Source organism: Jaculus jaculus, chromosome 1 (genome assembly GCF_020740685.1).
Source record: "Jaculus jaculus isolate mJacJac1 chromosome 1, mJacJac1.mat.Y.cur, whole genome shotgun sequence".
NCBI classification, from domain to species: Eukaryota; Metazoa; Chordata; class Mammalia; order Rodentia; family Dipodidae; genus Jaculus; species Jaculus jaculus.
The window spans coordinates 269,658,306-269,671,772 of NC_059102.1; the positions used below are offsets into that span (position 1 = coordinate 269,658,306).

At 44.4% G+C, this 13,467-nt stretch overlaps 1 protein-coding gene across 1 annotated transcript in view; it reads right to left on the reverse strand.

The window, feature by feature from the left end:
- Pkd1l2 (polycystin 1 like 2) overlaps positions 1-13,467 on the reverse strand; it is a 113,147-nt gene that overhangs the window by 14,143 nt on the left and 85,537 nt on the right. The window contains exons 31-34 of the mRNA XM_045143266.1: positions 10,720-10,948; positions 8,363-8,567; positions 6,480-6,579; positions 2,815-2,952 (exon numbers count right to left, since the gene is read on the reverse strand). Coding sequence (XP_044999201.1) covers positions 2,815-2,952; positions 6,480-6,579; positions 8,363-8,567; positions 10,720-10,948 — 672 coding nt within the window. The remainder of the gene's footprint in view (positions 1-2,814; positions 2,953-6,479; positions 6,580-8,362; positions 8,568-10,719; positions 10,949-13,467) is intronic.

Here is a 13,467-nt window from a genome sequence, read left to right on the forward strand (position 1 = left end):
CATGGTTTTTTTTTTTGTTTATTTTTTATTTATTTATTTGAGAGTGACAGAGAGAGAAAGAGGCAGATAGACAGAATGGGTGCACCAGGGCCTCTAGCCACTGCAAACACACTCCAACTGCATGTGCCACCTTGTGCACCTGGCTTACATGAGTCCTGGGGAATTGAGCCTCGAACCGGGGTCCTTAGGCTCACAGGCAAGCGTCTAACTGCTCAGCTATCCCTCCAGCCCAAATATTATCTTTTTATTGTTGTTTTTTGAAGCAGGGTCTCACTCTAGCCAAGGCTGACCTGGAACTCTGTAGTTGGCCTTGAATTAACAGTGATCCTTCTGCCTCACCCTCCTGAATGCTAGGATTAAAGTCTTGAGACACCATGCCTGGCTTATTTTTATTGTTGTTTTGAGACAAAATCTTATGTAGTTGGCCTTGACCTTGTTATGTAGACAAACTGGCCTTGAATTCCTGATCCTCCTACCTTAGTTTCCTTAGTCCTGGATTACGGGTAAAAACCACCAGACTGACAAGCATTTCTTTTTTTTTTTTTTCCTAAACTATTTATTTATTTGTTTATATTTATTTATTTATTTTGGTTTTTCGAGGTAGGGTTTCACTCTAGTCCAGGCTGACCTAGATTTCACTATGTAGTCTCAGGGTGGCCTTCTGATCCTCCTACCTCTGCCTCCTAAATGCTGGGATTAAAGGCATGCATCACCACGCCCTGCTTTTTTTTTTTTTTTTTTTAGCAGGTTCTCACTCTAGCCCAGGATGTCCTAGATAGAACTCACTCTGTAGTCCCAGGATGGTCTTGAATTCACAGCAATCCTCCTACCTCTGCCTCCCTAGTTCTGGGGTTAAAGGTACGTGCCACCATGCCTGGCTTTTTCTTATTTATTTCTTTATTTGTACAGGTGCATGTGCACTATGATGAGCATGTGGAGGTCACAGGATAGCCTCAACGTGTCTGTATTCTCCTTCTATCTTCTTTGAGACAAGGTCTCTTGACACTGCAAACTAACTCCAGTCTAGCTGGTCTAGAAGACTGGGTCAGCAGGCTTTGCAAGAAAGTGCTTTTAACCTCTGAGCCATCTCCCCAGCCTTGTATAAATTTTCTTTTTTTTTTTTTTCCCTCCCTCCTTCTCTTTCTTCTTTCTTTTTAAATATTTTTTAAATTATTTATTTATTTGAACAGAGAGAAAGGGGGGGGCAGAGAATGGGTGCACCAGGGCCTTCAGCTGCTGCAAATGAACTGTAGATGCATGCACCACTTTGTCCATGTGGCTTATGTGGATCCTGGAAAATTGAACTTGGGTCCTTTGGCTTTACAGGCAAACACCTTAACTGCTAAGCCATCTCTCCAGCCACTCTTTTTCCTCTTTCTCCCTCCCTCTCTTCCTTCCTTCCTTTCCTCTTTTTTATCTTTCTTCTGTCCTTTCTATACAGAGGATAGAATCCAGGACCTCATCCATGCACTCTACCTCTGAGTGTACTTCCTCCTTCCCTTATTTTTGAGGCAGAGTTGCACTGTGGTTCAGGCTCACCTGCAATTCACTATGTAATGCAGGCTGGCCTCATACTCATGGTGTTCCTCCTTCCACAGCCTCCTGACTACTGGGATTATAGACATGAGCCACAACACCCATCTCCATAGGTATTTCTTAGAATTTGCAAAGACCAGAGCATTTGCCATGTGATGGTGATGATACAGTAATGGCAGGAATCTCCTTGCACTCATGACTCTCACCACTTGCTGGAGACAGATGGGTGTGATGTAAGGATGAAGGGCCATTTAGACACAAAAATGTAAATCAAGAGGTCACCATCCTATCAGGAATATAGATTCCTACTGAACCAAATCCTCCTGGCTTGGGTGTGGGATCAGCATTCTGGGAACCTCTCACCCTGGGGGGCTTGGATAGATACCAATAACAGAAATAGGATAGGATAACTTGAGGGTACACAACCCCTCCTTCTATGAGGGTACACTGGTCACATATCCTATTTCTTAGCCTCTATCCCTCCTTGATGTACTTTCTTTGCCACCAGTGTTACTGGGATCACCGTGCAAATGGATTACATGCATCCAGAGCTGCTCTGGAGCCAAGAGGAAGAACATGCTGGGATGAGCACTCCTGGCCAGAGGCCGGAAGTCTCTCTAAAGAGACATTTTCTTCAGTGGTGTAGCCTCTGTTAAGTTGCCCATGCTGTGGTATATAACCCTCATCCCTGCTCATGTAAGCAACCTAAACTCATTGTGTTATCAAATAATAATAATAATAATAATAATAATAAACATGAAAGCAGAAGAGGGACTAGTTGGGAAAAGGAAGGAGGGAAGGGGTGCACTGGAATGTGAGGGGGATAAGACAGGACAATGGTAGGATTAACAAGATCAACATAACAGTAAATACATGTACGAAATTCTCAAATAAGTATTTAAAAACAATGATAAGAAGAACTAGCCCGAAGGAAAGGTGGGAGGAAAGAGGCATTCCAGACAGGTGAACTGCAGCAGATCAAAAGCTAGGACTCAGGAGAGACCAGTATACCTCGAGCTTAGGGTACAAGGAGCCCAGGGTGGCAGGGTGTGTGTGTGGTGGAGGACGGGTGGTGGTGGCGGCTGAGGGGGATTAGGGCAACAGGAGGAGCTCAGAGCTTATCCTGCAGGTTTAATGAATTTCAGGTGCAAGGGAGAAGTTGAGGTAAGTGCCATGCAGGGAGGCCTAGAAGCAGCAAGAGACTCATCCAAGGCCGCTTGCTTGGCTGGTGTGCCTGCTTCCGTTGTACAGAGAACCCAGGCACGGGCAGCCGCTCACCCAGCATTTCTCTGATGAAGGCGAATGCTCTCTGCTCTTTGAGGCGCATGGCTTTCATCTTCTCCACGGCCGCAGTGAGAGGGGGCTGGTAGGTGCTCTTGCTGCTGTGTCTGCGCCCTCTAAGAAAGGAATGGGGACCTGTGGGGACAAGAATACCAAGACAGTTCTCCACATAGCAGTGGAGCTGGGTGTTGTCACTACTTGGTACTGTAGCCATTCTGATAGGTGTGCCCTGACACAATAGTCTACCTCACTCCCAATATCTATCATTGCTTGTCTCCCTCCTGGCCTCTGCATTTCCATCTGTGACCAGATCCCTCTGGTCTCCAAAAGCAAATATAAAAATGTCTATAAGATCACACACTGGGTTGGGCCACTCTGCTAATCACAGATGTCCCTGTCTAAGCCCCAACATTGCCCTAGACCAAGGCCCATACAACCTGCTCCTTAACCCCTCTCTACCCTCACTATGAACCATCTCTCCCCACACAACTCCCCTTGCTCCAGCCATACTGTCAATAATGCCATAACATGACGAGCTCTGCCTCCCTTCAGAGGCTTCGCATGGGCCCAGGGTATACAGTTCTTTCCCTGCCCCCATCCTTCATGGATGGCTTAGATAAGCTGGAACAGTATTATTCCTCCCCAACCCTGTCCTAGTCACAATTCCTTAGATGTCACCTGCCCATTTACTTGCTTAATGATGCCTCCTCATAAGGCCTGGTGGTTTTTTGTGTGTGTGTGCATGTGTGTGTGTGTGTGTGTGTGTGTGCATGTTTGTGCATGTACAAGAATGCATTTGCATGTGAAGGCCAGAGGACAACCTTGGGTATTATTCCTAAGGTATCATTCACTTTTTATTTTTGGGGGCTTTTTTTTTGAGGCAAGGCCTCACTCTAGTCCAGGCTGACCCGGAATTCACTATGCAGTCTCAGGGTGGCCTCAAACTCACGGTGATCCTCCTGCCTCTGCCTCTCAAGTACTGGGGCTAAAGACGTGCAGCACCACACCTGGCTAGGCATCATCCACTCTTTTGAGACAGGGTCTCTTACTGGCCTGGAGCTTGCCAAGTAGGCTAGATTGGCCTGTCATTGAGTTCCAGGGATGCTCCTGTCTCTTGCTCCCTACCTAGCACTGGGATTATAAGAATGTAGTACCATAGCTGGCTACTTTAAGCCTTATCAGTTTATCAATTTAAGGCAAGTAATTAGCCATGAGAAAAGAGTACTTTTATTAAGCTCTGTTGATGAGAAATTTTTGATTGATAGCATTAGACTATAAGTGAAAAAAAAATTTCTTTCGCTGAAGAATGAAAAAGTAGCAAATGAGGAAGTTTAATATGTTTTAGCTTTTGTATCATGTTTGTTTAAATTTATTAGAAAACAGCAATATAGACATCTGTAGTGGTTCTATGGATTCTACATCACCGTCAGTTTCAGAACGTTGAACACGTCAGTGTAGCCCTCCTAACACTATACTACTTGGAGAACTTGATGCTACTATTAAGTTGTTGAAAGTAATTTGAAAAGTTATCCCGAAAATTATATTAATTCATGTGTTTTATTTTTAAATTTTCACTGCTCTGTCAAGTTTTCAGATTTTGAAAATAACCACAGGGAACTATCATTCAGGCCACAATTGTCAAAATTAAGCTTCTAGGTATTAGAAGTTGTTTTAAGGTATAACATTAAGATAAGCAGACCATACAAAAATCATTCCTAAAGCATACTAAGTGAATGTGTCTTGATGGACATATATTAAGATGCCTATTCTAATTTATTTCACAAATGGCTTTAAGAGTAAAAATGATAATCCCAATACTCGGGAGGCAGAGGTAGGAGGATTGCCGTGAGTTCAAGGCCACCCTGAGACTCCATAGTGAATTCCAGGTCAGCCTGGGCTAGAGTGAGACCCTACCGCGAAAAACCAAAAAACCAAAAAACAAAAGAGTGAAAATGAATGTTATAGCTCTGCAGGCATACTTGCATATGTAATACTTACATTTGCAAATTTCTCAATGTTTTATTAATTGTGTGGCTTTCAGTTTTTTAAAATATACATTTATTGATTGATTTGAGAGAGAGAGAGAGAGAATGGGCACACTAGGGCCTCTAGCCACTGCAAACAAACTCCAGATGCATGTGCTACCATGTGCATCTGGCTTATATGGGTCCTGGGGAATTGAACCTGGGTCCTTTGGCTTTGCAGGCAAGTGCCTTAACCACTAATTCATCTCTACAGTGAAGGCTTTCAGTTTTAAGTGAATCTATATATAGCCCATAACTTTATAATGACTACTCATTTGTTTTATCTTCAGTTAGTGAAAAATGTTTCATCTTAACTAAAAATCAAAATGTTGTCATCTATGTTCCATTTTTCATCATTTGATTTTTTTTTTTTTTTTTTTTGGTTTTTCCAGGTAGGGTCTCACTCTGGTCCAGGCTGACCTGGAATTAACTCTGTCATCTCAGGGTGGCCTTGAACTCATGGCAATCCTCCTACCTCTGCCTCCCAAGTGCTGGGATTAAAGGCATGTGCCACCGTGCCCGGCTCCATTTTTCATCATTGTTATTAGATTTAGTTAATTGTATAAGGCCATTAATGTATGTCATAAATATGTTGTAAATAAAAGATGTTTAATTTTGTTTAAAAGCCCCTCCCAAAAAAGGGCAAAAAGGACCATCCTGTTTTAAGTCTAAATTGCAGCCATAGTTACACACACTAAATTTACTAGAATCAACCAATTGTACCAACAGGAAACGAATTCTGTGTCAACTGTGTCCTCAGCCATCATTGCCTGACGCCCAGCCAGCCTCCTGGAAGAACTGCCAAATGAGGCACTGTATAATATTTAATTGGTGTGGAAGCTGGCGTTTCTTTGGAGAAAAATTACTCCTGTTTTGGAAGAGAATGTTAATGGAGTTTTGAGATGTGCAAAGCCAAAACTTGATCCTAGCCTGGAAGAATACAAACCCAGGGAGGCGACCCCACTGCCCAGCCGAGCTTCTATTTGTTGCCTCCTACTTTAAGCTCTCTGAGAGTCAAGATCATTATCCATTCAGTTTCACTTGCTGATTTGTTTGTGTAAAGCTCCTTTCAGTTTCTCTTGGGCATTTCACTTGGGAAGGAGAAAGTCATGTGGGAAGGAAGGGACTGTCCTACAACCATCAAAGGTCAGCATGGCTGTATTCATAAATCTTTATAAAAACAGGTAGAGACAGGTCTGGCACTCTGGTTGTGGTTAGCGGACACTCTGATTATGGTTAGCAGACTTTTGGTCTATTTTACAGCTATAATCTGCAGCTCATCTGTGAACTGATTACTTGTTTTGTTTTCATTCTAAAGTCCAGGATTATGAATGCCACCTGCTTGGGATTACATAGAACAGAGCCCACGCCAGACAGCTGAATCCCCAAGGGGGCTCTTCTGGATGAAAGACCATGTTGGGGTGTCAGAAAGAAAGACTGGAAGGGAAGGAAACAAGGAGGGAGTCTGTTTTCTCTGGCTGGTTTGGAGTGACTGATAAACCCAGGATGAAGGCTGGTGGGGAATAAGGTCTGAGGTTTAAAATGCTCCAGAGAATGGTCTCTGCAGGCTCACTCCGTCTTGAATAACCACTGGTGGTGAGGTCCCTGCCCCCCACCCTCCAGCCAAGATCCTATTACCTGAGCCAGACAGATGTCCCAGCAGTGGGAGCACAGACTCCTCTTCGTCATCCTCCTCTCGCTTCAAGACCAGTGCAAAGAAGGCAGCAAAGCCCAGCACCTGGAAATCACCCAGCATGAACCCCTGAGCCCACACTGGAACTCTCAAGGCCTACTCTGAGGGGTCGGGCTTGGGCCCCATTTGGGGGCAGTGGGCTCAGGAGCCAGGCTCTGAAGCAGTCTTGGGCAAGTAGTCATTACCTGGCAGAGGTAAGTCTTTTCTTGGAGGGAGGGCCATCAACCAGTTAGGAAGGCTAGAAAGTCCCAGAACTCTCCTGAGCCTTCCCTGGGTCTGTCCCTCCATCTTATTTTTTTAAATTTAATTAATTAATTAATTTATTTATTTGAGAGAGTGAGAGAGGGAAAGAGGCAGACACACACATGCGCACATACACACACACACAGAGTGGGGGGGGGGGGAGAATGGGTGCGCCTGGGCCTCCAGCCACTGCAAACGAACTCCAAACGCATGCCCCCCTTGTGCATCCCCTTGTCCTGGGAAATTAAACTGGGATCCTTTAGCTTTGCAGGCAAATGCCTTAACTACTAAGTCGTCCTTCCAGGCTCTCCACTTTATTTTCTGAGGTAGGTTTCTCACTGAACCCAGAGCTCACCAGTTCAGGCTAGACTGGCCAGTGAGTCTCCTCCTCCCCGGTGCTGGGATAACAAGCGCATGCTGCCTTTTGTATATGGGTGCTGGAGATTCACACTCAGGTCCTCATGTGTGTGTGGCACATTTTACTGAATCACCTCCTCAGTTCTCTTAACTGTTTCCTAAGGGAATAGCTTTTTTTTTTTCTTTTTGAGGTAGGGTCTCACTCTAGCTCAGGCTGACCCTGAATTCACTATGTAGTCTTGGACCAGCCTCAAACTCAGTCCTTACTTCTTTTTCTTTTACTTTCTCTTTTTTTTGTTGGCAATAAATAAAATACCTTTATTACATTTTGAGTTAAAATTTGCATGTTTCCTAGATAAAGTAGTAATTTTTTTTTTCAAGGTAGTAGCTCAGTCTATCCCAGGTTGACCTGGAATTCACGAGTCTCGGGCTGGCCTCACACTCAGGGTGATCCTCGTACCTCTGCCTCCTTAGTGTTTGGATTAAAGATGTGTGCCACCATGCCCAACCCTAGCCCTTACCTTTTTTTTTTTTTTTTTTTTTTTTTGGTATTTTGAGGTAGTTTTTTGCTCTAGCCCAGGCTGACCTGGAGTTCACTATGTAGTTTCAGGGCGGCCTTGAACTCATGATGATCCACCTACTTCTGCCTCCCAAGTGCTAGGATTAAAAGTGTGCACCACTACGCCTGGTTTTTTTTTTTTTTTTTTTTTTTTTTTTTTACAGTTATTTATTTATTTGCCATGAGGGAGGAAGAGAAAGAGAGCACATGGGCACTCCAGGGCCTTTTGCCACTGCATGCAAAGTCCAGACTCATGTGCCACTTTGTGCATATAGCTTTATGTGGGTACTGGGGAATCAGACTTGGGTCCTTAGACTTTGCAGGCAAGCACCATAACTACTAAGCCATCTCTCCAGCCCCAGACCTTTTCAATTTAAGTTTTCTCAGCTATAAAAATTCTCACAGTCCTAGTGGTCATCGTGACTATGAAGTGTGTTATTCCTCAGCACAACAGTATGTAGGGCCAAGGGAGTGACCAGGAACGAGGGTGACGATGAATGTAATTGTCTCCATCACCTTCCCTGCACCAGGACCTGCAAGGAGGTGGTGGTCCACATTTGTTAAGATAAAACAAAGAATGACCAAAACTCGAAGAAGGACTGTTCACAGGAGGGTAAGGGCGGGCAGAGGAAAAAAGGACAGCTACTTTGAGGGGCTAAGGGTTCTGACCTTCAGCGGCTGGGTGATGAAGACACTCTCTACAAAGGAGACAGCCATGGAGATAAGCCACCTGAAGGAGCTGGCCCGCCCATAGTGCAAGCCATACAGCATGGTGAAGAAGGCCGCTACTCCGCTGGTGGCTGTCACCAGAAGCCAGCCCACCAGGACACACCACCAGGGCAGGCCGCGAGGGGGCTTTCTAGCCCGAGGAAGGCTGGAAAGAAGAGTAGACAGATTTAGTCAGAGTGCCACCAGTGGGCTCAAGTTCAAATATTTGGCATAGTGGTGCACGCTTTTAATCCCAGCTCTCAGGAGGCAGAGGTAGGAGGATGGCTCTGAATTCAAGGCCAGCCTGAGACTACAGAGTGAATTCCAGGTCAGCCTGGGCTACAGCGGAACCCTACCTCAAAGAAAAACAAAGGAAAGAAAAAGGGCTGGAGAGATGGCTTAGCAGTTAAGTGCTTGCCTGTGAAGCCTAAGGACCCTGGTTCAAGGCTCCATTCCCCAGTACCCACGTAAGACAGATGTACAAGGTAGTGCATGTATTTGGAGTTCGTTGTAGTGGCTGGAGGCCCTGGCACACCCTTTCTCTCTCTCTCCCTCTTTCTTTCTCTGTCTGTAGCTCTCAAATAAATAAAAATAACCAAAAAAAAAAAAAATTAAAAAATTTCCTTTCTGCCCAGACCTCTGTGACCCTCAGTTTCTCTTACATAATTGGTACCTATTGAAAGAGATAATTGAGATAATAGGCTTCCAAGATAAGCAATCTCATTTATTCAATGATTACTAGGGGACAGCCCCAGTCGAGGTACATGACATAGATTCACTCCATCACCCTCACAGCAAGCCTAGAAGGTAGGTTCTACATCACTAGAGCAAAGTTCTTTATTATGAAAAGGTCTCCTCCAATCAAAATCAAAAAGGACAGCAAACCCCCAGGTACCCATCTACTGGTTTAATGGTCACCACCTTGCTATGTCCATTTCATCTACTGGTACCCTCTCCATTCCTTTTCATCCATGATGTGTGTGGAGAAGACTTTAAAAATAAATTCCAGGCGAAATGCAAAACCATCACTAATTACCTCAGAATACTTCTCAAAATGGTTATTATACTTAGTTGCCATGCCTTTGTTACTTCTAGCAATTTTTTATATTTATTTGAGAGTGACAGACGAGAGAGAGAGAATGGATGCACCAGGGCCTCCAGCCACTGCAAACGAACTCCAGATGCGTGCACACCCTTGTGCATCTGGCTAACATGGGTCCTGGGGAGTCGAGCCTTGAACTGGGGCCCTTCGGCTTCACAGGCAAGCGCTTAACTGCTAAGCCATCTCTCCAGCCCACTTCTAGCAATTTTTATTTTAAGTATTTTAATTAATTAATTTATTTATTTGAAGAGAAAGAGGGAGAGAGAGAATGCGCGCACCAGGGCCTCCAGCCACTGCAAATGAATTCCAGATGTGTGTGCTCCCTTGTGCATCTGGCTAACATAGGTCCAGGGGAATCCAACCGGGGTCCTTTGACTTTGCAGGCAAACACCTTAACTGCTGAGCCATCCCTCCAGCCCAATTTTTATTTTATTTTAATAACTTCGTTTTATTTTTATGGTTCTGAGGATTGAACCCAGGACCTTGAGCATGCTAGCCATATCTTTAGCCCTTTGAATGTAGTTTTGAATTACGAGATAGGGTATCACTAAATTGTCCAGGCAAGCCTTGAACTTGTGGTCCTCCTGCTTCAACCTCCCTAGTAGCTGGGATTACATAACTGCAATGTCAGCCCAGCAAGTGAATAATTCCTTACTGACATCTGATAACATCTGTATACAAAGCTCACTAATTATCTTTTATTGTGGGGGGACTGAGGGCAGGGTCTCACTGTAGCTCACATTAATCTGGAACTCACTCTGTAGCTCCAGGCTGGCCTTGAACGCATGGTGATCCACCTACCTCAGCCTCTTGGCTGCTAGGATTAAAGGTGTGCATTACCATGCCCAGCCTTCTTACCTTTAAAAATGTCCTTGTATAGCGCTTGCCTAGCATGTACGAGGACTTAAGTTCAATCCCCAGCACTGCATAAATTAAATAAATATATTTTAAGTTTGAATCAAGAGATGGACATTGTCTACTTATTTTATAGCTAAAGATACTGAGGCCCAGAGAGCTTGGCCCAATGGGAAGCAGCCCATTCAAATATGGTTATACATTGTACAGAGAGAGAGCCCTGCTCTCCCCACCTCCTTGACGACCTTCATGTGCATTCAGTGGGCTCCTGAGTCCTTATGCTGGGAGGACTGACTGTTTAAGGCTGATCAAGGTGTCCTGTCCTATAGCCCCAGGCTCGGAACCCAAGGAAGTGTATTACCTGGCACGTTCTAGGGCAGAAGTGACAGGCTGTCCCCCGAGGCAGCTCTTCAGGATGTGCAGCTGCTGGAGAGCCTGGGCATGGCTGTGGCTGTGTGGGAAGCCTTGGGGTCCCACCAGCCGCAGCTCCTGCTCCACATGCTCCAGCTGAAGGTAAAGACACTGTCTATAGGCACTGTCCTTCCAAGTTCCACTCCGGTCCAGCTCAGCCTTGGGGCACCATGTTTCCTCTGGAGGATCAAGAGGAAAGTGATCAGCTGGTGGTCATGACCATACACGAGCCACAGTGAAAACAACAGGGCTGGAGAGTTGGTAAAGTGTTTGCCTTGAAAGCATAAGGACCTGAATTTGATCCCCTGAACCCATGTTAAAATGCTGGGTGTGGTAGTACATGCTTATAATCCCAGTGGTTGAGAGGCAGAGACAGGAGAAACTCAAGGGCTCCTTGGCCAGCTAGTCTAACCTAATTAGTGAGCTTCAGGTTCAATGAAAGACTTGTCTCCAAAGGAGGTAGAGATATCTCTGTCACACCCTCCAAGGCTCAATGACCATTGTGGAAGAGATGGTGAAAAGGATGTAAGAAGTAAAGGATGGGGAAGAGATCTTTGGAATGTGGTCTTTAAGATACAGAGTGGCTATTGCATTCATGAACTCATAGTGACTGGCTATTCATGACTTACACATGACATGCATAATATGAGGGTAACGACAACAAACAATGCCATCAAAGTGGAAGAGGGATAAGTTGGAAAGAAGTAGTTCAGAGGAAGGGGATAGAGTAGAGAGGACAAAGAAAGGCAGTGGGAAAAAAAAATTTAAAAAAAAAAAAAGAAAGAAAGGCGGTGGGAGGGGGAGGGGATAATGACCAGGGTACATTGGGTATATGTATAGAGTTTGTCAATAAAAAGTTAAAAGAAGGGCTGGAGAGATGGCTTAGCAGTTAAGGTGCTGCTTGCCTACAAAGCACCCAGAATTGGTTCCCCAGGACCCACGAAAGCCCGGTGCACAAGGTAGCACATGTGTCTGGAGATCCTGGCCTGGCATACCCATTCTATCTATATGCCTGCACCCCCTCTCAAATAAGTAAATACTTTATTTATTTATTTATTTATTTTTGTTTTTTGAGATAGGGTCTCACTCTAGCCTAGGCTAACCTGGAATTCATTATGGAATATCAGGGTGGCCTCGAACTCACAGCGATCCTCCTGCCTCTGCCTCCCAAGTACTGGGATTAAAGGCATGTGCCACCACGCCCGGCAGTAAATACTTTTTTTAAAAGTTAAAAGAAAAAGAAGTGGACAGTGTTCCTCAGGAATGACACCAGACACTGTCCTTTGACCTACACACATACACACACATGCAAAATGAATGAATGAATAAATAAACACTACAGTAACAGTAGCAACTTTGAGTTCATTTGCCATGTGACATGTGTGAGAAATCTGAGGTGCAAAGGGACTGGAGTGAGCACCTAGGGCTACAAAGCCTGCTGTATGATGTCAATGGTTTTCTTTTTACTGGGGACAGTTTGAAGGCTTCTTTACTCATAAACAAGAGAATACTCTCTTCATTCATCACCAGCTCCACACCACTGCTGTTTCTGCCTCACTGCTGTGCCCTGGAGTCTCCTAATGGCACTCCTGGATACAGCACCACCCTGTCTCAGAACCTTCAACATGATCAGATGAGAACTTGAGTCCTGCTCTGCCAGGCACCAAGGATCAGGTAAGTCTTCATCTTTTGTGATCACATTTTTTATACAAAATATTTCTAATAAGGTGAATATGGTGACTCATGCCTTTAATTCTAGAACTCATGAGGCAGAGGCAGTAGAAACATTGTAAGTTCAAGGCCACACTAGTCTACATGGTGAGACTCTCAAAAAACAAATAAACAAAATAAAACAGGGCTGGGGAGATGGGTTAGCGGTTATGGTGCTTGCCAGTAAAGCCGAAGGATCTAGGTTTGATTCCCCAGGACCCACGTAAGCCAGATGCACAAGGTGACATATATATTTGGAGTTCATTTGCAGTGGCTGGAGGTCTTGGTGCATCCATTCTCTCTCTCTTGGGTATACCCACTCACTCTCTCCATACGGACTTTGTTTTTGAAACAGGGTCTTGATCATGTCCAATCTGGCCTCAACCTGACCATCTTCCTGCCTCAGCTTCCAAAGGATTGGAATTAGAGGCATGTGTCACCTATTTGGCCTTCATGAGTGTTTTTTTTTTTTTAAACAGCTGAGAAATTTTATTGAAAATGGTAATACAGAAATACCAGATTCTCATTTTAAAGTGAAATTGACAGCATCTTCCAGAACTTTCCTAGTACTTCACCTTTCCTGTTATTACACAGAACAAGTTTCCAGATCCAAAATAACAAATAAACCTACTAGTAAATATTTTCCCTTGGCTCTAGACTCTATCCTAGTTATTTTTCTAACTTTTACTTTTTTTTGAGGTAGAGTCTTGCTCTAGCCCAGGCTGACCTGGAATTCACTATGTAGTGCCAGGCTGGCCTTGAACTCACAGAGATCCTCCTTCCTCTGCCTCTGTGCTGGGATTAAAGGCGTGTGTCATCATGCCCTGCTAACTTTTGCATTTTACCCTTTCAAGAATGGTTATTTTTTAAACTGACTTATAACTGTGAAAATTGGATGAGTGTTTTAATTATTATTATTATTATTAGTTTTTCAAGGTAGGGTCTCACTGTAGCTCAGGCTGACCTGGAATTCACTATGTAGTCTCAA